This window comes from Drosophila subpulchrella, chromosome 2L (assembly GCF_014743375.2).
Source record: "Drosophila subpulchrella strain 33 F10 #4 breed RU33 chromosome 2L, RU_Dsub_v1.1 Primary Assembly, whole genome shotgun sequence".
Taxonomy (NCBI): Eukaryota; Metazoa; Arthropoda; class Insecta; order Diptera; family Drosophilidae; genus Drosophila; species Drosophila subpulchrella.
In genome coordinates, this window is record NC_050610.1 from 3,451,428 (window position 1) to 3,475,998 (window position 24,571).

At 38.9% G+C, this 24,571-nt stretch overlaps 1 protein-coding gene across 1 annotated transcript; it reads right to left on the minus strand.

The window, feature by feature from the left end:
* LOC119548319 (V-type proton ATPase 116 kDa subunit a1) lies at nucleotides 1-5,774 on the minus strand. The gene is made up of 4 exons (XM_037855499.1): nucleotides 5,664-5,774; nucleotides 913-3,112; nucleotides 286-457; nucleotides 1-222 (listed from the first exon to the last, which is right to left on the minus strand). The coding sequence occupies exons 2-4, from the start codon at nucleotides 3,089-3,091 to the stop codon at nucleotides 129-131; spliced, it is 2,445 nt and encodes an 814-aa protein (XP_037711427.1). The 5' UTR covers nucleotides 3,092-3,112; nucleotides 5,664-5,774; the 3' UTR covers nucleotides 1-128.
* Nucleotides 5,775-24,571: the final 18,797 nt, after the last annotated feature.

Below are 24,571 nucleotides of genomic sequence, written 5' to 3' on the forward strand. Positions count from 1 at the left end.
TTCTGTATGCATATCAAACGAAATTTATTTTTCCGTGAAAAAACGAAGGAAACCGAACGAATAACGAAAATGCTTTAAGGAAGTGCGTCCTGCGCTCTGTCTGTCTCCTTTGACCCCTGCCAAGCTCTCTAGTCATCATCGCTGGCATCCAGAATGGTCTTAAAGGCAAAAGGCTCAAAGGCGTATCCAGCGCCCTCATAGAACTTGCTCATGAACTCCACCCTGAAAAAAAAGAGGTCAGTTAGTCCGGATCTGAAAAAAAATCGTTCATTAATCCAGTCTCACCAATGCAAACGCAATGTGTGCAGGAAGGCCGAGAGTCCTTCGATGAGCACCAGGATGCCAACTGTGAGCAGCGCCCAGGCTCCAAAGAACACATAGATGAGAATGCCACCGAGGTAGCTATCGTACTTGAAGCCCATGGAGAACACCATGCTCCACAGCACTTCGGAGAGCTCTGCAAAAGGCGAAATCATAATACATTAGGTAAGATATTTACGGCAATTCTATTTTAAATCATAAATAAATTTATCAAGTGTCTTATAAATTGTTTGCTATCTATTTGCTATTATTATTTAATTAACATTTTTTTTAATGACAATATATGCAATTCCCAATTAATAAAGTTATATCAAATTATCAAGTATGAGTTATTTTGTAGAATATATGAGTATACAAAAAAATGTTAATTGTTTTTGTTATAGAAGGAATTGGCTGATAGAACTCAGATTAATTTTGTTAACCAGAAAAAGCTTAATGAAAATAATGATTAATTAGCCTGACTTTGTAAGATTTAAAAACGCGCATGGAACAACCATTTGATTAACGTAAACCAAGAACTACAAATATATTACAAAATATTTTCTGATTCTTGAATTTAAAAATTTGTTGAATCTAGATAAATAAACTTACGTGCGTGAGCCAGGGACAAGGCCCACAGTCGGAGGTACGAGGCCGTGTGGGAAACTGTACTCAGGACGTACTCGATGGTGTGGATGGCCTGGTGGATGAAGATCTCGCCCATGGCGTCGTCATCGCCGTGACCTTCTCCTCCTCCAGCCTGCGGCTTTGGCGGCGGTGCTCCGCTCATTTTGCGCTTGAACATGATGTACAGGGGCTTGCCCAACAGCATCCAGGGAATGCAGATGACTGCAATGATGACGAAGACCTGCTGCAGGGTCTTCTGGCCCTCGAACATGAACTCTTCGCAGGGCTCCGGGGTATCCTGGCTGCCCTGCAGAATCATGTTGATGAACAGGATCAGGATAGATGGAGCACAGGCTGGCGAAAGAGGTCCTTCGACGGTGTCGTTGTAGATGACCCACTTAAAGAACATCATGAAGACCATGTATCCGAACAGCAGCAGAAGGAAGAGAACTTGCGGCAGGAACTCCAGGAAAATACTGGCATACTTCTTGTAGTAGACAAAGTTAACCACCGACATGGAGACTCCGAAGATCATGTGAAGAACCCCCACAATGATGGACAGCTTCATCTTGAAAGTGTTCAGGAAGATGATCTTGTTGTCGGCCATCTGCCAAATGGGATCCATGCCAAGGGGATAGGTCTTGTAAACGGTATCGTTGGGCCTCAGAGTTATGTACTTTAGACTATCGTCCTCCACCGTTTCCCTCGTATAGTTCATGTGCCAACCGGAACCGAAAATATTCATCGACTTTGAGAACACATCGTTGTATATGAAGCCAGTGTAAATTGAGAAGATGCCCATGAGGAAGATGATGTATCGGCCGCCGAAGAATATATTGAAGATCTCTTCTTTGATCGAGGACAGCTGTTTCTCCTTGATGATCAGCCAGGAGGCGAATAACAAGAGGATCAGGCCGTGTCCCAGATCTCCGAACATCACGGCGAACAGAAAGGGGAATGTGATGCAGGCGTACAGAGCAGGATTAACTTCTCTATATGAAGCCATGCCATATGAGTCCACCAGGTTCTGGAAGCCATTGGTGAACTTATTGGTCCTCGTGTAAGTCGGCGGCATTTCGTTTGTCTCGATCACATTCATGAATGCCGGAATGGAGCTCTCCGAGATTTTGGAGGCTCGAGCTAGGGCATTTTGAACCGTGGTGATGTCATTGGTGGGCACCCAACCCTCGCCAATCAGGCACTTGCCCGTCACATCGGGGTTGAAAAAGTTCAGAATGTGGTAGATGGCCTTCATTTTGCGCACCATGATTGACCAGCGTGGCAAGTGCTTGGAGGCAGAGTTCAAGACTCGGCTGCGATGATCGGCACTCTGGCTGAGGACCAGCTTGAGGTCCTCCAGACGGACATTCACGTCCCTGATCATATCCATTCGCTCGGCATGCGAGCTGGGACAGGGATAAACGGCGGCATGGTAGCCCGTGCAGACCTTCTTGATCCTCTGCTTCAGCTGCTCTCCCTGAAAGAAGGCCACAAAGACGGTCTTCAGCACCGGTCGTCCGGTCTCCTCGTCATCTACAAGTCCATCGATGTCGGCTCTCCGCAGGAAGATGTTTCCCCTGGAAATGCGCCACAGCATCCGCTCGAAGCTGAAGAACCTCTCCAGCTTAATCACTCCAGCCACAAAGGCCAGTTGGCCCCTTTGAGCTGCTCCCTGGAGATTCGCCGGATCCTCGGGGTCCAGCTGTCGGTTGACGTCCAGATTAATGACTTCCTGGTCCGAGAAGAAGCCCTCGGTGTTCTCCAGCACGTACTTGAGTTCCTGCATGTGCCGGAAGTTGGCATCCAGGCTGGCCCCATTGGCGGACATTTCGCGCAGCTCGTTGTCGGTCTTCTCCAGCTGGGCCTCGAGGTCAACGGCCTCGCGGGGATTGGGTGCACTCGGCTCCTCCTCCGGCTTGAGTAGCGGCAACTTGACCTCGTCTTTCTTCATCTCGGACTCCACGAACCGCAGGCGCCGCTCCATGTCATCACATCGCCTCACCTCGGTGACGTACTTCCTCTGGAAGGCACTGACCTCGTCGTTCAGATCGCGGAACTGAACACATCCACTCTCGCCCAGCTCGGCAATGGAGGCGTAGGCAGCCTCCGGCTGGATGAACAGCTGGCACAGGGCCATCTGCTCGCTACGGAACATATCACCCATGTTCGAATCGAGGGTCTATAACTGGGAAAAATAAGGGGAAGGAATCTATTAAATGATGAATCAGCTTTGCTTAAGGTTTAACTATAATTAGCCAATATTCCTTATTTTTTACGATGGAAGCTAAAGGAATAACAAGATTTAACATATATTATTTTCATTTCCAACTATAAAACATATATATTTAACATGACTCAAGTTTGTCTAAACATTTTCGGTACGTTTGTAATTTATGAGGCGCATAAATATATAACTCATTATTGCGTTTATGGTTAATTTATTTTGAAATAAAAGAAGGTATTTATAGCTACACTAATCATTTTTATTGTTAAGCGAGGCATGTGATCTAACGTAGTAATAGTCACCGAAATTTCCACCTATGATAAACAGGGCCGTTACTTATAAAATTTGTTTATAACAAGTGTCAGAACGATAGGGGACCTTAGTCATGACTGAGACTTTATCAACTGGAATTTATCACACAATAACTTGTTTGATCAAAATTAAGAAATATCAAAATAAAAAATTATTAAATTATAATAATTAATGCATATTTTATAATTAATGCATAATTTAGTAGATCAATCAACCAATTTTTCACACTTAACTTATCAGCTAGGATAATGAGTTGTTTTGACGAGCTTTAATGGGTCTGTCGTCTGTCAAAGGGCTTCAACATTGTTGATCCGACTGACGCACATTGTTTATAGTCGTTCCACTTCAATGCAGTCCCTGCCAATGTCGCAATCAATCATCTAAGTGGAACTCAACAATTCAGAACAGAACCAAACCGAAGAGATTAGATTAGCGGTTGCCTCGTCTATCGAGATCGTTCCGCCGGTTATCTACTGGCATTCGGGCCCTATCTGGAGTGGGCGTTGACCGCTGAGCGCATTAATAATTTGAAATTATTAACAATTACCGGCAATCAGTTGGTTTATAAATAAGCCCCGTAAGTCTTTTATTGCATTAAACGCTTATTACTCGCCCAGGACCTGTGCAGTGTCTTGTGATAACCGTTTTGGGCAGGCCAGATTGTGGATATTTATGGTTAGACCACTGTCTGCCCGTGATTTCGCCACGCCTGCCTGGCCATAAAATCATGATTGACTCTCGCTCTCGACTGGCTGATAAAAAGACGCGCAGTCTGTGGCCTTTACCTAGTTTTTGATAGTTTCGACTTGCAGATACGAGAGATTTGATTTACAGAGACGGGAAGTGGGTGTCATATTATCGGAATTGAATGGAAAGCTTGTTGATTTTTTAATTGCTCCATAAATTGTTAGGCAGTTCAGAAGTTACGCAACATTTTCAAATAGTTTTAGATTATTGGCACTTACTGGTTAATGATTGAGAACATAGTAAATAACACGATTTACATATTTTTAAATGTGTACAATTTCGTTTTAGTAAATAAATATTTATACAAGTCTATTAAAATTAATGGGAAATAATGAAATGCAATAAAATTGTAGCTCCTGGATATGCAAACAAGTTCTTGCCTTGAGCATTGTACAAATACCCTCACAATTTGTTGAATTTTTAAATGTAATAAAAATTTTTTGTGTTTGTAAAATGAAATTGGAAATCAACCTGGACTTTTGAACTTATATTTACAAACATTAAGGCAACATAGTTGGCACAAACGGTTCAAAGAACTGATAGGGTGCAACTGACTGGGCTTTGCCGTTGGCCATCTGCGGATAAATCAGTGCAGGTCCGAGCTTATCGGTTTCAGTTTTGTTCATCAGTCTTAGCCATAAATCTGCACAGACCAGACAATCGCCTTTAAGTTGGCCATAAATCTTCGGGGGCAAACTTCACGCAAATGTCTGATTATCGGATGGCCAAAGCCTGACACCCATTCCCAGTTGTATTTCCCGCTGGTTTATGTCCGCAATTACGGGTTCACTGGGGATTGCGCTTCGGATTGCAGGCGGAGTTACGGGGCTCATTAAGAAATCCGTTCGTGGGCCGTAAAAATATAATCGAAGCCGCAATCGGCTGTGTGGCAATCTTCAACTTGACGTTTGAGTGGTTCAATTTTGTTCGCCCCACATGATCCATCACGTGCTCTGACGTCACACAGGCAATAATGGCGCCATATAGCACAAATAAAGCATTTATAGTTCCATATTAGTGTCAGGCAAATGAAAATCGAAGTTTAATGCATGTTGGCGAGTGATTATCAGAAACCAATAAAGATAGGTTATCATTTAAGAAATTACCATTAGGGCTAATGCAATTTTGAATAATTACGTGAAAATTTGTTGGCTTTAAGAGTATTTTTGCGAACGGAACACTTAATTTATAACCATTTAGTGCTTATCTCGGACAACATTGATAACCTCGAGCTGTTAACCCTAAGGGAGCTGATGATAAGTGTGTGTGCCAAGAAATGGCACGGGAGTTAAGAACACGAGCATTAGCAACAAGATTGCCTACGTGGCGCAAGACTCTCATAACATTCATTAAATTATGCACATGTGGTTTAAAAATAAACTTCAGAACCAATTAGCACTTTAGTCCTAGAAAGTGAATCAAGGACACTTTCGCTGTGGATCACGGCACTTACACTAGAGCAGGAAAATTCAAAGTTCCTTATGGAAGTTACTAAAAGTTTCGCGACCTGCCACCTCAGAGGTGCAGAAAGAACTGTGCGATCGCCTAAGACCTGTTGAGCTCTATGGCCAATTAGACCGGGGCTAATCTAAACAATACACCCATACACTCGCTGAAAACGAGGCAAAATATCACGGGAGAGAGCTCCATAATCTTTGTGCCTACATTTTTTATCACACGCTCGGAACCACTTTGCGATTGTGGCCAACAGCCTTTGATAGAATGGTGGTAACCTGGCTGGCTTATCGCCGGTGAGAGGCGGTAATCGGCGAATAACCGAAACACAATTATGGCAGTCCACTCCCCGATTGCTGGTCACTTTTCTTGTGGCTATTTTCCAACGCATTATCAATGATTGAGTGTAAGCACGAGTTGGCCAGAACCCACGCCAGCCAGCCCGCGACAATTCCATTACCTGATTGACACTATTCGAGCGGGTCCCCTGTGTTGCAACAATGTGACACCCGCTGATATGGCTGCCACTGCTGCACAGTTTATTAAGGCCCCACCGAGTGATGGACGGAGTGCTCAATCAATCATCGCGTATTGGCAGTCGAACATAAGGTGATAACCCCGTTGGCTGAATGAGATATTAAAGAACTGACTGTTGGAAAATGAGCTGATTTAAGATATTGCAGTTAACAGCAGGGTATGTTGTATTCGTATGCGACAAGTAGAAAGAAACCGTTGTGACTATAACCTTTTCTGGTTTTTACTTTTATGTCCAACTAGATTTGACTTTGATCCGATTTTAAAACGAAGGGGAAAGCTTTAAATCAATATTGTTTAAGTCTAGTGAGACGCTAAAAAATTAAATATATTTTTTTTTCTAAAAAATTAAGATTAGGCACACTTAATATTAACATTCACAAGGGGCCCATTGTGGCCTAAGTGAGGGGACTAATATTTAGTCTCCAACCACTCCTACCTAATATTAACATTTGTGCAAATCGTGTTACGTATGAAGCATATATATAAGTATCAGGCTCTGTCCGTTCATGTGAACTTAGATCTCTCCGAAACTTTAAGCTATAACTCTCCTTTTCGATTTTAGGGCCCACAAAAAGGAATAACCAATATTATAATTAAAATTCTTTTTTAATTGTTATTATTGAAATTAAATTAAATGTCAATTGAATTTATCAGCTGTTAGTATCTGTCAACATATTTAGAAAAACAACAACATTCATTAAAAAGTTATTGATAAATAAAGCATGTGCCATGACGTTAGCAACAAAAAAGATAAATACGCCCTCGTGTATAGTTTTAATTAGTTGACAACATATGTTGTCAGCGCCTTATAGATGGCGCCTTTATCTTGAAATTGGGTTATGTTTTATTGAATCAAAAAACGGACTAACGTTAAAGTATGTACATCTGAATTAAACCTTATGTTCGTTCAGTTAATGTTCATTTGTCAGAATGTAACGAGTAAAGTTCTATTTCAGACACGGCTTCTCATTTTATTTAACGCTAAAATAAAAACTTTTTATATTTATAGCCCTTTTTTGGCTATGTTAAGGTATTATTAAATTTGGGTGTATCGAAAAAAAATATATATAAGTAAGGTATTCAGTAATGTGAATAAAAATGTAAAAATCTTTGTTGTTCCTGGCTTTAAGAAAGATTAAAACCAAATACGCAATCCTTTTCAGGGACTTACAACTGCCAGCTCATACTTCCATAATTTTCCCGAGCTTTAACCTGCTTATCTCCAGCTGGGAGTGGCACCACCAAGGACAACCAGCCCACCTGTGTAATATGCGAGGATTACTCAAAGATTTCTGCCAAGACGTGTGAAGGGAAGGCTGCCTGGCAGCCTTATGTCTACTCAATTGGTATTAACCCGAGAGTCAAGTGCTTTGTTTATCAGGCCCGTTCTATGGAAACCGTCCTAAGTACGCCGGGCTTATCGTGAGTCACGTGCCCTAGTTGGTATGGCAACTTTTGATTACCGGAGCACATGATTCATTAGAAATTATTCGCGAATTCACTCTCCATTTTAAGGCCCATAGGTCTCCGGTTAAACTATTGCCAAGCAATAGTACATTTTGTAAAGGAAGGAGGAACATTTTTACCTGAATGCCTGATTTTGAAAATTAGTCTCAGATTTAATCTTTTTAAAGTCATTCAAGCGATTAAACTAAAAATCTTATCTGAAATCGTTTACCCTTAAATATAATTACAATAAAAGTACCCATAACAAAATCGTTATGCTTATCTAAAATCGAGTATAAATATTAATTTTTAGACAGACCATTAAATTTTTACGAAATAATTTATATACTCAAATTATTTTGGTTGGTATAACAAATTCGAATTTTTGTCCTCAACAAATGAAACATAAAAAGTATTTGTTGTAATTTATTATTCCGAGAAAATAAAGCTTATCTGCCGAAGTCATTTCCCATTATCATTATAGGAACTGCATTAGCTGCGTAATTAGTATAATTTTTGGCCTTCAATTGACTGATAAGCTGCTCTTTGCCTTTGGTCCGCGGATGATAAGCGGCCACCTGCCAGTCGTTGGTCATTACAAGGCTTCGGTCCAGTTTTGCTAATTAAAAATTTCCACCTAATGAGCTTAAGCATCTTAATTTATGCTATTTAAATGAGCTTAAATGCACTTTTTCACACACACACTCGCGTACTGAAAGGGTGGAAAAACGAGGGGCTACCGCAAATAAATCGCATACAACTTTAAGCTGCAACAACATCATCATCCTCGTGGCGCGGCTCCTAATGCCACATAATGATGCTGATAATGGCCATCAGTTAGCGAGTGTGTGTGTGTGCGAGTGTGTGTGTGTGCGAGTGTGTGTGTTGCCAAGGAGAGGATGAAAAGGAATTTAGCTGCCAGCACGTTCAACTTTTCGCTGTTGCACATTAAATGGGGTGGAGACCGGGGGTCATGGATGGAGTCGCACTATCGGCTAATGCGCGTCACCATCCCGTCTGCTCTGGGCCAAAAAACGCGGTTCAGAGCCCAAGTAAAACGCACTACCAAAAATCCGTTGCCAAAATCGTTATTCATATACAAAATGATTATCTTAAAAGTGCATCCTAATATTGTAATACATTTTACCACAATATGTAAATTGATTTAGTTTTAAGAATGTTTCTCCGGAAAATTGTTTTTATTTTAACTACAACCCTTTGATTACAAATGTTTAAACCAGCAATTAAATCGATTTAAGCAAGAAGAAATGCCATAGTTCAGTGCTTCGACTATCAGATACCCTGTTTCAAATTTCAAATAAAATCAAATTTAAGGCATTTCTATTGTGCTACTGCATAGTCAGTTTAAACATGTTAGTCACAAACTTCAAAGTAACAATGCGATTGTAAAAAAAAAATGTGGTCTCTAGACAGTTTTTAGTGTTGTGCGCTGCGCAAAAACCTCTAGAATTTGCATGCTTTCTAGTTTTTATAGTTACGGAGATGTCAGCGTTAATACGGACGGAGGGTCAGACGGGCATGGCTGCTCGGATAGTTATAGAATAGAATAGAAAGAATATATGTATCTTAGGGGTCGGAAACGCTTTCTACCTGTTAAGTACTTGCAGAAGAATCTAATATGACCTCTTACTCTACGAGTAATGGGTATAGAAATTAAATTAGAGACTCTTAAAATTGTTCTTAAATGTATTTCGGAATCTACAGGCTTTGTATGATTTAATTACGTTTTGAAAAAATATTTTCTTAGAGTTATGAAAACAATTTCGACACATTTATTTAGCAATGTCTACCAAAATAAGTGTTTAACTTATCAAAAGGCACAGAATGATAGGGATATTTACAGTACTTACATGTCATAGTACTTAAATAAGATAATCCAAATAAGAGCAGACTCCATATTATTCGAACCAATTTTTTTCAGTGCCCTAGTTCAGTGGCAATTCCAGGACTTGTGCCGACTGCTTTCGGCCATGGCCAATAACTAAGTTGTTGCGTGCGGTACTCTGGATTAGTCTAATGCCAATATGTACGAGCTGCAACAAAATGGCCGGCGGTGTAAGAGCTTTTTGGCGTGGTCTGCCGCACAAACGTGCAGCCAATTGGATTCTGATGTGTTTACGAACGGAAAGCGCAGATCTGGCCCGTTTTATGTGCCGATTGCCATTGCAGTTGCCCATTGCAATTGCAGTTCTAGTTCCAGTGCCACTCGCCAACTCGTTATCTTTAGTGATTTTTCGGTGGGGTTTTATTGTGGGCAAACACATGCCCGGAATGGAATTTGGTGTGTATTCCTGGGGCGAGTGAGTCAGAGTTCTCGTAAGACGGTGGCTTATCAGTGGGTTATCTTTTATGGCCTGGGTTTATCGTCGTTTACACTCTTGATTAAACAATTAGGCCTGTGTGCCCTTGATTTATGCCTTACTATAAACCAGAACAAAATCCAATTTACAGTTTAGGTTCGTTTTAATTTTGTTTACTTATGCTCGACGATTTTTGCATTGTTCTCGTGTTTGCTGGCAAGTGTATAGTACATAAGTGTTGCCTCTTTATGGCTCGTAAAATAAAAACTAATGTTAAATAAATAAGAATGGCCTCGAATGAAATTAAAGAACCCAAACAGAAAAGAACAATCAGCACGATTACGAACTACCAAAAAAGAGGACTCACCTCGACCTGCCTGCCACTCCCACTACCGCCCCCGACCACGCCCACAGCCCTTGGCCCACCTCGAGGGTGCCCGAAAGTATGCTACGTAAAATTTAACATTAACAGCAGCCGTGGCAGCAACGTCATTTCGTATTTATTGTATTACCTTTGTCAGCATATCTAACATTTATTTTTTGTTTCGCCGCTCTTTCGGGCGATGTTTAATACTTATTATTTTTTGTAGCTACCGGGGGCTTTACTGTTATTGCCCCGCCTCGTTTTTTGTTGTTGTTTTGTTTTCCATTCAAGATGAAAAAATCCAATTTTCTGCTTAAAGCGTTTTCATAATGCCAAAGCCCCGAAAAAACACCCCCATCTCGAAAATCCCCCAGCGAAAAGGGTTCAGCCATTGTTGCCTTTCACTTTTGTTCCGCAATAATGTAATAATGCACGTAATTTGTACAGAAATGAAAATGTGTGAAAATGTTGCAAAAACCAGCGCTAATATGCCATGCCACATGCGGAATGATATATGGTTGTGGCTAAAACAATGTTAAGGGTTACACAACAATTGCGGCCAGTCTAGACAATGAATTTATTGTTGTTTGTGTGTTTATTTGGAGAGCGGAATAAGTTTTGAATAAATTGCGGGGTTTGTTAAAAATAACATTTTGTTTTGGTATGGGATCAAAAGAAGATAATAGGCTCCGAAAGCAATTAAAGTATAATTTATGCATTTAATCTCATTAAATGTCAAATGTGTTAGCTTACAGAATGATACAAAATTTTAATGAGTCCGTTCTTCGGGTACTTGTTACATTTTTACCAGGGCTGCGGCAAGTGCAACCGCAGCGCCAACTCGCTCACCTGCCACCACCTTCCCCAAACAGTGACAATTATGGGCATTGTTGCGAGCATTACTCATACGCCGCGTTGTGCGCCAGCTCAACTGCAATGCAAATTCCATATCAGGTTGCAACTATGGGAGTGGAGGAGTACGCCGAGTGGGGGCACAAAGCCGCGCTGCGACATGTCGTGCATAAAAGTCAACTGTTGCGCCGCCCCTCCGCTGCCCCCTCAGTCGCCCCTCGGCTGGCTTCAAACAATGGCAGAAATATCATCGCAGTGGCTCCTGCGAGTCTGCCGTGCTTGTCTCAATTTGCTCGGTGCTGCGTGTGCTCAACTATATTATATGATTATTTTTTATTTTCATTCTCATTGTTATGGCCGAAGCGTTATGGGACCAGCCTGTTGCTCATGTATGCCATGTACTCGTCTAAATTGAATTATAAAACGGATCAGCAAGATGGACCTTATACTCGTTTTACCAGTTAAATTTAATTTTTATGAAAAGCTGAAATGCTGTATACTTTTGTATAGATAAAATAAAAAAATTGGCTTATAACTTGTAGTTATTAAAACCGAATGATATTGATTGTATTATTATTCGGCATTATACTTTCTTAAAAACAATAGCTAATTCAATAATAAATTGTTTCATTCATTTCTTAATCGTGCCCAAAGGATTAATCAAGCGAATTCAATGATATATAGCCAAGGCCAAAGTTACAACAAATAACAATATTTTCTAATTGGAATACAGCTCGATAAGATTGCAATTGCCTTGATAAAATTGAATTGAACTTGGAAAAATCTTCAAAGGCAAGCGCCATTGATTTGCGCCAGGTCCTCTTCCACAGCCGAATCATGGATTTTCCTCCCACCCATGTCAACTTCCCGCCAGGACACGCGCTTGGCAACCTCGGGCCCTGCCAAAATATCCTGGAGCCGCCGACGATACATTGCCAATTCGCTGTGCATCCTTTTGGCACCACAACAACAACACCAACAACCGAAAGAAAACTCGGGGAAAATGGGAAAGAACTTGACGCCCCACAGAAAGTTTTGCCACAAGGTCGCCCGCCCCAGAGGCAAAAGGTTAGCCTATATACCTATTGGGGTTGAGGGTTCTGGAACTGCTTCAAAATTGGATTTATTCGAATTAAATTTTATTTTATTTCAATTCATTCTTCGCATTGGGGGACGGGAACCGCGCTCTTCGCTTCAATTGAATTTGACTGCTGTCAATCACGCGCTGCATACGCTTCACTTGGCTGTAAAATTCAAATTTTATGCTAATTTCACGCAGGACGATCAGCGAGTCGCAGGCGTGGCGTTGTTGGGTGTCGTCAAAGGGTTAAATGTGTTAAATATTGATTGGTTTAGCCGTCGATGTGAGCCCCTACACAACCGATGCGGGGCAGCAAAGAAATAGGAAAAACACAAGACCCCGCTCAAATGACGTTTTAAGCGCGCCCTTAAAAAGAGATTTGTCAACAGTTGCAATGCGAGGGGGGGCGTCGAGCGGAGGGGGCGTGGCAGTGCGGGTTGTGGCCCAGTCAGGAGCAAAAAAGACCGAAACTAAACCAGGCCAGATAAAGGCTGGGAACGTGGGAGACTGGGAGTTGGGAACGTTAATTTGCCTTTGATTATGTAATGGCAATGCGAGAGCAGCGCAAACAAAAGTTGGCAAATGGAAATCAATGGGGAAAAGCTTTTGAAAAAGAGTGATTCTTCAATTAGAAACGAAAAATATAGTTTGCTGAAAGTGAAAAAGGAAAACGGAAGCGCAAGCAGGCATATATAAACATGGCATACAATTATTTTCCACTTTTTCTGAGGAAATGCTTATTAATTGTTTGATCAAGAAACATTTGAATGTGCTAGAATCAACAAAGATTTTCTGTTTCAATTATAGTCATTGTGCGCTTTGCAAATTTAAAGATTTAATATTAAATTTAAAAACAATACAAGTCAAAACAAATTCTTAATGAAAAGCAAAGAAATAAAAATATTTTCTGAAGAAGTTATGATTTGTTAAACTTAAATCGAAGACTCAATGAACGTCTTAACAAACGCGATTAAAGGGAAGATCTGATCACTGCCTTAAGCATATCCTTCACTTTCAAAATCTTACCCAAACACCAGCTCAGTAAATTTATCTTCCCCTTGCCCATATTAACACTCATTTTTCGTTGGTAATTTATAGTAGGTGCTCTTGTGTTGAATTTGATAAATTGTTGGGTGCCAAGGGTTAACTCGGCATCCGGCAGGCAGTTTTTAGCTTTTGTCAAGGTGGGCAGACGACCACCTTTGTGCGAAGGTGGCTGCAGATAATCTACAATAATAAATTTATTGGCAACAATTTTTGATTTATTATGCCCTGTGAATAATATAAATAGCTCACCACCTTTCTCACATATGACACTAATGATGCGGCGCCAGCTTTGACGCTTTACCTTTTATTTCTTTTTTTTGGATATCCAGCTGAAAGCCTGGCTTTTCTCCATTTTCCATCGCCTTTGTGTGTGCTTGGCCAGGAATGTGCACAAAGTCATAAGAAAAGGATGCCTCGACTGAGTTTTAAGTTGCCGTGCAGCCTTGGGCGTCGGATAGGACATTGACTGGCTCCTGTTCTCTAGTTACCCTTTTCCGTTGCCCAGTCTTTGTTGATGTTATTAACATGGATTTTTACAAGCCATAAACCCATATTTGGCCAAGCCTTTGTGCTGCGCCTTCCATTGCCACATAAAATGCCAAAGCTTCCAGCTGCGCCACCCCTGTCCTCAATCTTTAGCTGTCCTTTTTCTTACGGTGTAGGCAAAAATTGTTGCATTGGGTGTTTTGGGCAAATCAACAAGGATGTTGGTCTATTGGAGCTATTTAAGATGTCATTCGAGTATTGGTTTAATCTAGCTTAAGGGAGTAGAATGAATATTAAATTTGTGCATTTCTATATTAAATCAATTAATTAAACCAATTTAAGGTACTCATTAAAAATTAAATAATTTTTATTTTAATTAAGAAAATAAAATATGACATTTGCATTTTGGTAAGAGAGATCATATTAGTAATGAGACATTTGTTAAGGACTGATAGAATCGTTTAAGGGTATAAATACATGATATTTTGTTACTTAGTATAATGTGGAAAACTGCATGGTGTCTAATGTTTCTAGAAAATTCACGCTTTTACTTAGTTTGAAAAGGGTACTCTCAGTTCTATAAGCTAGGACTTAACCACACAGATTTTATTAGCGTGTAAAGTTTGCCTTTCATTTCGTGTTGTCGCCGGGTCGCCTTAAGTGGCCGGGTCTCTATGCACGTTTTCAATATATCTCATATTGTTTGGCCGTGAGCTGCGCGTGTTTATTTGCTTTGTGGTATTTATACACGCCCCAGTTGGGTGGGGCACTGAGGGGTTAAGGCTTATGCACAAGGTATTGAAATGGCCAACTACTTAGCGGTTTCGGGGACCCGAGCTCCCGAGAAGTGTTATTAATAACATTGGGCATTTTTATTATACAGATTACTTGGGTGGGGCCGGGAAAAGCTTTTTGGTCATTCCAATACCAATCCCAATTCGGCTAATCTACTCTCTGTAAATCTTTAATGTTTAGTTCTCGTGTAGCTGCGTGTTTCATCCGCTGACACAGTGACAGTCATAAAAAATGCTGCCAGATAATTTATGTATCACGAATTTGCCTTCGCCTGTCAACAATTTGTTTGACATTATTATTATTGCCTGAGTTATGACTCTGTTGGCGGTGGGCGGCTTCTGATTGGAATTGGAGCACGGACACGGCATGCCTGGATTCTGATTAGGAATATATAATTTATACGTTGTTTGCATGATTTCTTTTTAATTTAATTTAGTTTTTTCCTAATGCCATTCATAATTTAATAGGGGCATGTGAGCACGGAAGTGAATTAGTTGATTAAAAGTATATTTTTCGGTTACCCACTCCTCAAAGGAATACTTCCTGTTACCAAACATTTTTCTCTTTTTAGGAAGAAACCTAGCCCACATTTTCGGAGATTCGTTTTGATTCGTTTTGCTTGTTTTGTCGGTTTGCTTGAGCTCAACAATGGCAGCAATGTCAACGGCCACAGATGAAACAGATGAAAACCGAAATCGAGAAACATAGTTCATCGACTGCCCCGACCCTTGGTGATAAAAAGTCACATCAATTTTCTAGGGCTGACCGCAAACGTGCGAGGACCCCGAGTGCATCAGTCCATCAGTGGGAGCAAGCGAGCGAGCAATAGTACTATTACACCTAAGGTCAAAGAAATAAAAATCCTAGAAAAAAACATTTTGGAATTATCTATTTGTCTTTTTTGATTTACTTGCCATAATTGTAAAGAATTAAGTGTTTTACATTTGTTGTTGTTACATTGTTGTTACATTGTTATTTTCGAAACCAAATATTAGATTTTAAAAACTTACTTACACCGGAAAAATACAATGAATTTCTTAAAGGTCTTAAGAATCTTAAACAAAGATACAAATTAAGTAAAGTCACAGTTTCAAATAACTAAGTAAAAGTTGGATAGATGGTCTAAATGTACAATTCCATGAATGAACATAAAATTATTACTTTAAAGATAATTATTTGAAGAGATGGGGCTTAAACTTATTCAATAAATTAAAAATAAACAGAAAAATATACATTTAACAAAGTGCTATTGTTATTTTTAAAACCAAATATTAGAATAGAATCTTACTTACACCCTATAAATGCAATGAATTTCTTAAAGGTCTTAAGAATATTAAACAAAGATACAAATAGGTAAAATCACAGTTTCAAATTCCTAAGTAAAAGTAGGATGAATGAAATTATTATTTTTAAGATAATAATTTAAAGCAAAGGGTCTTGAGCTTGTTAAATAATTTAACATTAGAATTTGTTTTAAATAAACAGGAATATTGTTTACATGTTTATCATCCCAAACGCCTATCGTCCACTAAACACTTTTTTCGTTTCAGCTCCTGTTCTTGTGGAAATCCCCATTTTCCTAAGAGCCAAACGCTGCAAACTGGTTTACCAGACGTACAGATCGCAACATATCCTACCGGTTCGACCGCAGCTGTCTGTGTGGTCTAATAAAATGAGTTGTCGAAAACGCTGCACAACAAGCTCGCAGCAAATATATTGACTGACAGGCAGGACTGTCAAATCCAACCAGGACCAGTGAAAGGACGACGACGAGGACACAAGGCGACTTTTGAACGTTGACTTGGAAATTGAGTGAGTGCCGTGTGTGTTGGGGAGAGTGGGTAAATGACTTTGCAAATGGACATGCCAAAAAAATGTAAAGCAGTAGAAGCCTGTGCCGTTCTCGTTCTGGATGGAGGGCAGTCCGTCGTCCAATCATGACCATTTCTCAACTCAACTCGACTCTTGTTGCACTTTTCCCTTTTCGTTAACAAATCGTGGGAAGGGGTCCGGGGCTGGGAGGCCTGGTTACAGCTGGTTTTTTTTTGGGTTTTCAGTGCGAGTGTGTTCATTTTCAAACCCACAACAAAGCGGAAACGTATTGACAACGAAGGAAATGGACTTAAGCCATGATTTATAGTCTACGGATTTTACATTTAAGTTTATTGGTTTTCTGTAAATGCAACTGGCTAAGGGCAGGAGGTCTCTAAAAGATATTCGCATTGCAAGTGGCCAGCAACATAAGCTCATTGCAACACTGCCCCGCCGGCCCACCCGATTCCCCGCCCCGCACAAATTTTGCTATTCCGTTTACGATTTTCAGCAAGTTCTGAACCGGCTTTCCTTGGCTTTTCAAGTTTAGTTTTCGGCTGGGGAATCCTCGAGGAGAGGATAACTGCCTGGGGAGCGGGCTGGCGTCGGCTTCGATTTATGCTTTTGAGTTGCAACTTTTGGAAATTGCTCATGTTTCACACATTGGCCGCATTCGGTGCTGAAGTTGTGCGGAAAATAGATTTCTGCCGGCAGGGAAATCCCGCTTGGCCAAGTCCATCCATATCCCATGCAAAGCTGCAACTTTTACACTTGTCCCGGCTTCCAATCGAAACAATGACCAGAAGTAATTGCCAATTTGGTAGGAGTTTGAATACACAGGAAAATGGTGCAGGAACTTCCACTTGAGTTACCTACAGAAGCTTTAAATTCCTTGTGTATCGATTGTTATGACTTTTTTTGCTTAGAAAGTACTTAATATTTACTGCTCATCATTTTGCCTGGAGCTTCCTGTAAATGGGTCTGTTCTATGTTATGCAGCTTCAGATATTAGTTTGTTTTTGGATGATTCAAAATTGCACATTCAAAATTGTCAATCTATGTCAATTTGGTGTGTAACAAAACGAATGTTTTGTTTCTTTTGCAAGTTATGTTACTCCTGATGGAGAGCCCCGAAGTCCCAATTGGTTTCAATCGCATTATCCACTTGTGAACCATTTCCGATTTCCCATAATATTCTAAATATAATCCAAAGTTTTTATTTATTTATAATGAACAAAACTGCGAGTTCCTCAGGGAAAGATGACCAATCACCCTGCAGAATGTCATCTTTTTCTTAAGCCTCCACGAATTAAATTTGAATAAACCATTCTTCATGTGAGAAGTGGCTATTCAGTTTATTTTTAGTTTTTGTAATATTTATTTCCTGATTTATTATTTGCTTATTACGCATTTCTTAACAACCGGCCAATAAAAATAACATTTTCGTCCTAACCAAAACGTTGAGAAAACGTTAGAGTTTTTTTGAGAAATTTTAATATAACTTTTATTTTTAGGCACACAAATGAATGTCTTAGGGAATCTTTAAATAAAGTTAAGACTTTTTTTATAAATGACTATTAATTTAAAACATAACGATTATTCTCTGTTAAACATAACACATATTTTTTGTTAATTAATCAATAAGTGATATTTCGCACTCATAAATAAAGATCAGAAATGTATCTATTAAAGATCACTTTTAGCTTAAAAGAATTACAGTTACTGTCCCTTGAAGAATCAAAAACATACATACTTTTACACAGAAACATTTTTTTAGCCGATTACTAAGTCCAGACAAAGAAACGCAAGGTTCGGAATATTTATGGCACTCCTAGCCATTCAGCATCCACAAAGCCCCTGCATATTGTTTGCGGGTAGTAATGTACATGTAATGCGACATAATTTGTTAAAGGTATTTTAATGTCCGAGCAGCTGCCAGGATTGCTGCTCATATATGGTATATGGGCCTTAAACACAGCAGCTGGGCAAATCTATTAACACATTTTACAAGCAAATACTTAATGCCATAACAACGTGGCCAGTCGTTTGGCCATGTATACAAACACCGTAACCGACTTCCGGCCCGTAAACTTGGCTTTGCCCTGAATATAGTACATGCGAATGCCCAATGCCGAATTTGCTTCGCACTGATGCAGCTTTTGAAATGTTTGCCATTCGATAATTACTGGATTACAGTTTGAATATCAAGGCATTTCCCCGTAGATGCCATTTTCCATTGGCCCTGTTTTGGGGCTTCTGATATTACAGATGAAAATTAATTTGGCAAATGTCTTAGTTACACAACCAATACCAAGGCAATCAGTTCATGCTTATTTGGGAGAATAATTGTGTGCCTGCCACACATTGGCTTTTGCCACGTGTGTGTCAAAATGGGTATCTGTGTGCGTATCGGTTACACGTGCCAAGTGCCCGGCGACAACAATATTAGCCAAACTAATGGTGGGGTGGGGTCGGGAAATATGAAAAATCCACTTTCCCGGGCTATCAATCAAGGCACCCACAGCCGTCTCCTTTCCCAAGCCGGCAGCTTGGCAACTAATAGACATGCATGACCATCGATTCACCCGCTCGTCTTCAGTTTCTTCCGAGCTGAGTGTGCTTATTAAGAGTGGGCCATCTTTCATCTTCGCCGAAAGAAAGTTGTTAAGTATATGCTAAGGGTGTTTCAGTTATGTAGAGAAGCTTGCCATAGTCAGAATAGATCATTGTTTTGTTTCTTTTTTTTTAATTTTTAATTGTATTCAGTAATTAGGCATTTGCCTTCAGTATTTTTATACCCGTTACTCGTAGAGTAAAAGGGTATACTAGATTCGTCGGAAAGTATGTAACAGGCAGAAGGAAGCGTTTCCGAACCCATAAAGTATATATATTCTTGATCAGGATCACTAGCCGAGTCGATCTAGCCATGTCCGTCTGTCCGTCTGTCCGTCTGTCCGTCTGTCCGTCTGTCTGTCCGTCCGGATGAACGCTGAGATCTTGGAAACTATAAGAGCTACACTGATAAAAAAAACGTAGTAAATCCAAATATTTCATATTCAACCCAAATATTTTTCGCTTTGATTTTCATCCATTGCGGTTTTTATTAAATTTAAATATGCGCATATTAACCTTTTTTTCCATATTAAATTTAAATATTTTCGGAATAGATTTTAATATTTTAAATATTTAAGTTAAATATAAGCCATATTTAAATTAAATACAATGCATATTTATATTTAATACTGACTATTTGATTTAAAATTTTTAAAATTTGAATTAAATACTACACGTGTTTAATATAAACAGAAACCATATTAAATTCTAAAATTTTAATAGTTAAATAAATAACCGACATATTAAAATTCAATATAAGTCGTATTAAGATTCAATACTAGACATATTTATTCAAAATTTGGCAATTGTAATATTAAATATGTAGGTATTCAAATATTTTTGGTACACTTAAAAAAATTTGTACACAATTTTAATTTTTTATTTTTCGATTTTATTTAAACATTTCTTTTTCATAACGGCTTGCTGGAAGGTACATATAATACAGTTACACTTATATTTATTTTTCAGAGATCTGTATACAACACATTTATCATTACAGACTACATACACAGTTGTCAATTCATAAACGAAATACAGTACTTTAAACAGTCTTAGAGTTTTACCAATCTTAATAGCTAAACATTAATTAGTTTTGTAAGTTATCTGTGAAATAAATAGAAAGATAAAAAAGAAAGTTATAGATTTCATTTTAAAGAGATCAATCAAAATATGAATTACCAATAGTCTCTGCTTTGGCTAAAGATTTGGATCTGAAAAAAATCAACAAAAGAGCACACAAAAATAAATAAAAAGACAAAATCTGAATGTAGTCTGACTAAAATTATAAATTACCAATTCCGGCGCCCGCGAATCACCATATTTTGGCCATGCTTTCAAAAACTCAGCTTCATAGGTTGTATTTCATATTTTGATGACGAGATTCCAGTCAGAGATCTCCCTCATTAATTCCGTTTTGTCAGCCATGTACAAATTTCGTCGAAATCTAGCAGTAGGAATCTCTAAGATTTTATACAGTTTTATACGCTTCGTTCTGGAATTTGTATATTTGCGAGGAATGAAATAGAAAGAAGTTATTAATTATTATAAAACCTACTTTGCAGTATTATTACTTTACAAATGTATTTATGTATTTCTACGTTTTACTTACCCATGACTTTGCCAGGAACTGTCAACGCACGCTGTGTGTGGGTAGATGTGTTGCAGTAAATGTACATGTGTGTGTTCGCTAGGGCACGCTCAACTTTGTTGGCGACCAAGCAACGGTAAACGCACGCTGTGGTATATGTATGTGTGTGTAGCTGCACTTGAATGTACATATGTACATACGTTTCTGAGAACCGAAAATTTTAGTCCACTTAATATTTAATGCAAACTTCACTTTAGTTCGATTTCTGTTTATCCACTATGTGCATATGTATGTATATGTATGCGTGTAACGGCGAGCGCTTATTTGTTATATTCTACGAAAACGCAGTACGGGTAAAATATTTTTGATAATTTTAATTTAACTTTTATACATATGCACATATTTATTTTTAGGCTATTATCACTTTAACAAAGCTCCGACACATCCTACTTCTTTGGCTGCAATTATGAAATGGCAAGCGTCGTGCTGTGTTGAAGAACGGAATCAATTGTACATACATACATATGTATGGCCGAATACAGTTAAAAGAAAAAGACAAGCCGCGAGAAATATCCTTTTTGGCTTTGAATGTTGCTGCCCACATACACACTTATTTATTTAAAGAAACTTCACATGATTTTTTGATAGCGCGATCAATTTGAATTTTATATTTGTATGCCAACTTCACTTATGTAAAGGCCCGACACGTCCAACTTCTTCGGCTGCAACTTTTCAATGACACGCGTCGTTTAGTTATCAAGAAAAAGAGTCATTGATCAAAGCAAGCGCGAAAGAATGTGTGTAAAATAGAACAAAAAAAACCGCCAAAAATGATCTTAGCGCCTTCGTTTGTTTTCTGCCCATTTACATACATATGTATGTATGTCAATTTACTTTGATGTATATCAATTTGTTTTTAAAAATGTATAATGTTCGGTCTGAACAGATGTATATACATACATGAGTATACAGTTTATGAAATAAATCTTTTTGTAAAAGATTCAGCATAAAATTAAAATATTTATTTTAAATATTATAGTACTTAAAAACGGACATGGCAGAAACTAATATTTAAATATGAAACATATTTAAATGTGATAATACAAATAAAATACATTTTAATTAATAAATTTGTACGTAAATATTAAAGATATCTTCTTTAGGTGTTTTTATTTGATATAAACATTGAAAAACCCTTTCAAATTGTCACTTTCAATATTATTATTACAAACATTTTTATTTTAAATATTAAAAACTTTAAAATAAAATAATTTGAATACTCAAAATTAATATGAAACATTTTTAATTTAAATACGGATTTTTTTAATTCTGAAAATATTAACGATAAATATAATATTTTTTAAAATAAATATAAACATATTTAAATTAAATATGCTCTTCTTTGATTTAAATATTTTAGTATTAAACTATGAAATTTAATATGTTTCGTATTTAATACAAAGTTTTTTGTATTAAATTTAAATACGAAATATGAAATTTTGGATTCAATATGCGGATATTTAAATGTACTATTCCATTTTTTTATCAGTGTAGGCTATTGAGATTAGGCGTGCAGATTCCTGAGCTTCTTACGCAGCGCAAGTTTGTTTCAGCAGAGTGCCACGCCCACTCTAACGCCCACAAACCGCCCAAAACTGTGGCTCCTACAGTTTTCATGCTAGAATACAAATTTTAACTGAAATGTATTGCTCTCATCAATACCTATCGATTGACCCAAAAAAAAGTTTGCCACGCCCACTTGAACGCCCAAAAACCGCCCACAAACTTCAAAAAATCGTAAATATGATCGCGGATATCTCGGAAAACAACAAAGATAGAGAAATGGGATTTCAGATTTAGATTCCGTAGGCTTGAGCGCCGCGCAAGTTTGTCACTCGAATATGCCACGCCCACTCTAACGCCCACAAACCGCCCAAGCCTGTGGCGCCCACAATTTTCATGCAAGATAAAAAATTTTAACTGAAATGTATTGGTCTTGTCAATACCTATCGATTGATCCAAGAAAAACTTTGCCACGCCCACTCTAACGCCCGCAACGCTTAAATCTGTCTACCGCCGGTAGGTGGCGCATTTCAATCTCGCTCTGCTGCTTGCATATCTCCATTTTCCTTTGGTCCCTTTAGCTGAGTAACGGGTATCTGATAATCGAGGTACTCGACTATAGCGTTCTTCCTTGTTAAAATATACAGAGAGAGAATTCTGACGTTCTCATCTATGTAAAAGTGTTCTTAAAAATAGAACGACATTTATTGAGTTTAAAATGTTCTCAATGTGCAAAAATTAAGTTGAATTGGTTCTTAAAATAGGTAAGTCAAAAATGTTCAATATAAGGACATAAACCAATTAAATGAAGATGATTTTATGCTCTAAGTTAGATTAAGCTAAGATGTTTTTAAAGTAAGCACAAAATGTATTCTAAAAATTATAATGAGTAAACATTGGGAATTTTATAAAAACTAGAAACCAATTCTTTAAACAAATCGTTACAGCACGAGAACTGAATGTTTTCATTTCAAGAACAATGTACTTGTGTTGTTCTGCTCTGTGTAATATTGATATAATCACAGTCATTTTATAATGTATTTGGTTTTGCTTTTAATTTCAAAATATATACTAGAAATGTCTTAAGTTAGTTCGCTGCAAATTAATGCCCAAGGGCATTTTAATATTCGTTGTGTGGGTCCGAGCTTTCTTTGTTTTCCTGATAAAGTTCTGTGTGACATGCGTGAAATCCGCGTGAAATGTGTGAATGCAAAAGGGCTCCTTTCACTCATCTTCCCCCAGTGGTTGCGTGTGGTTTTTGACAGAGTTTTGTGCGGGTGGTTTGGTGTCCTTCAAAGTCTCAAATGTCACATAACTAAAACATCAAACGGTCGAGTGCCCCGGGCTTTGCAAATCAACTGCGGCTTTGAGCCCGGGACCGCTGTTCAAATAAGTGTCAGGCCTGAAAATGACTCCTCAGTCAAACTCACTCCTCTTTCTACGTATGATATGCAGCGCTTAAATGATAAATGATTGCGGCCCTGAGTTAGAGATAGTGACGAGGTTACGGCGGCAAACTACTTTGACAAATGGGTCCCTGGCAAGGATGCTCCTGTGCATCCCTTTCGTAATGGCAGGACCCAGTTTGCATGCGCCTCGTCGGCTTTATTATAAACTCGCATAATCGCCGAGCATTTGGCTCTGGGTCGAAGCGCTTTTCCTTAGCCAACCCCCATTGAACTTGTCAGGAGTTGCTTAGCCGACTCGTTAGCGGATAGTTCGAAGCACTGGAAAAGAATGTGGCATTCGTCTAGACTTCCAAAGTCACTTAAGAAAGATTAAGTAACCTTGTTTTTTATCAAGAGTAATATATTCTTAATTTCTCCAAGATCCATTATACTTTTAAATTTACGCTGAAAGCACTTTAGGGGCTCTGTCTCCCTCAAAGTTTAGAGCTAAGCTCCTGTTTGGTTGCTTTCCCCAGAACTTTTCTCTCACTGTTTTGTCCCGACTGCTTGGCAGATTTCATTGTATGCAAAAGATGATTAATGTGCCCCAGACAATCCAAGACCGAGAGACCCAGACATCCGAGGGTCGTACTCCTTTGGGGGTGCCAACTTGTAGCCAGTTAATTGAGCGCTTGATGCGCTCGGCAGTGCTTTCGCCCATTTTTGCGAGAACGCCTTTTCAATGGCTTTCAATTGCAGTGGCGGTGGCAACACAACTAAAAAACGAACCCAACTGCATGTCAAAAAGTCAAACTCAACAAATGGCAGCCGAAACTTCATTAAAAAAGGACCGAGGCAGACAAAAGGAAGCCCGACAGGAGCAGAAGACTGCAGTGCACTCGTGTTTTTCTGGGTTATAACAATGCGGCAAGCAGAACTTGACTTTTAATGTTTCCTCAATTAGAAGGCACACAAAAGCGCCAGCCAAAAAGGTGAAGTCGTGTCGCCCTGCC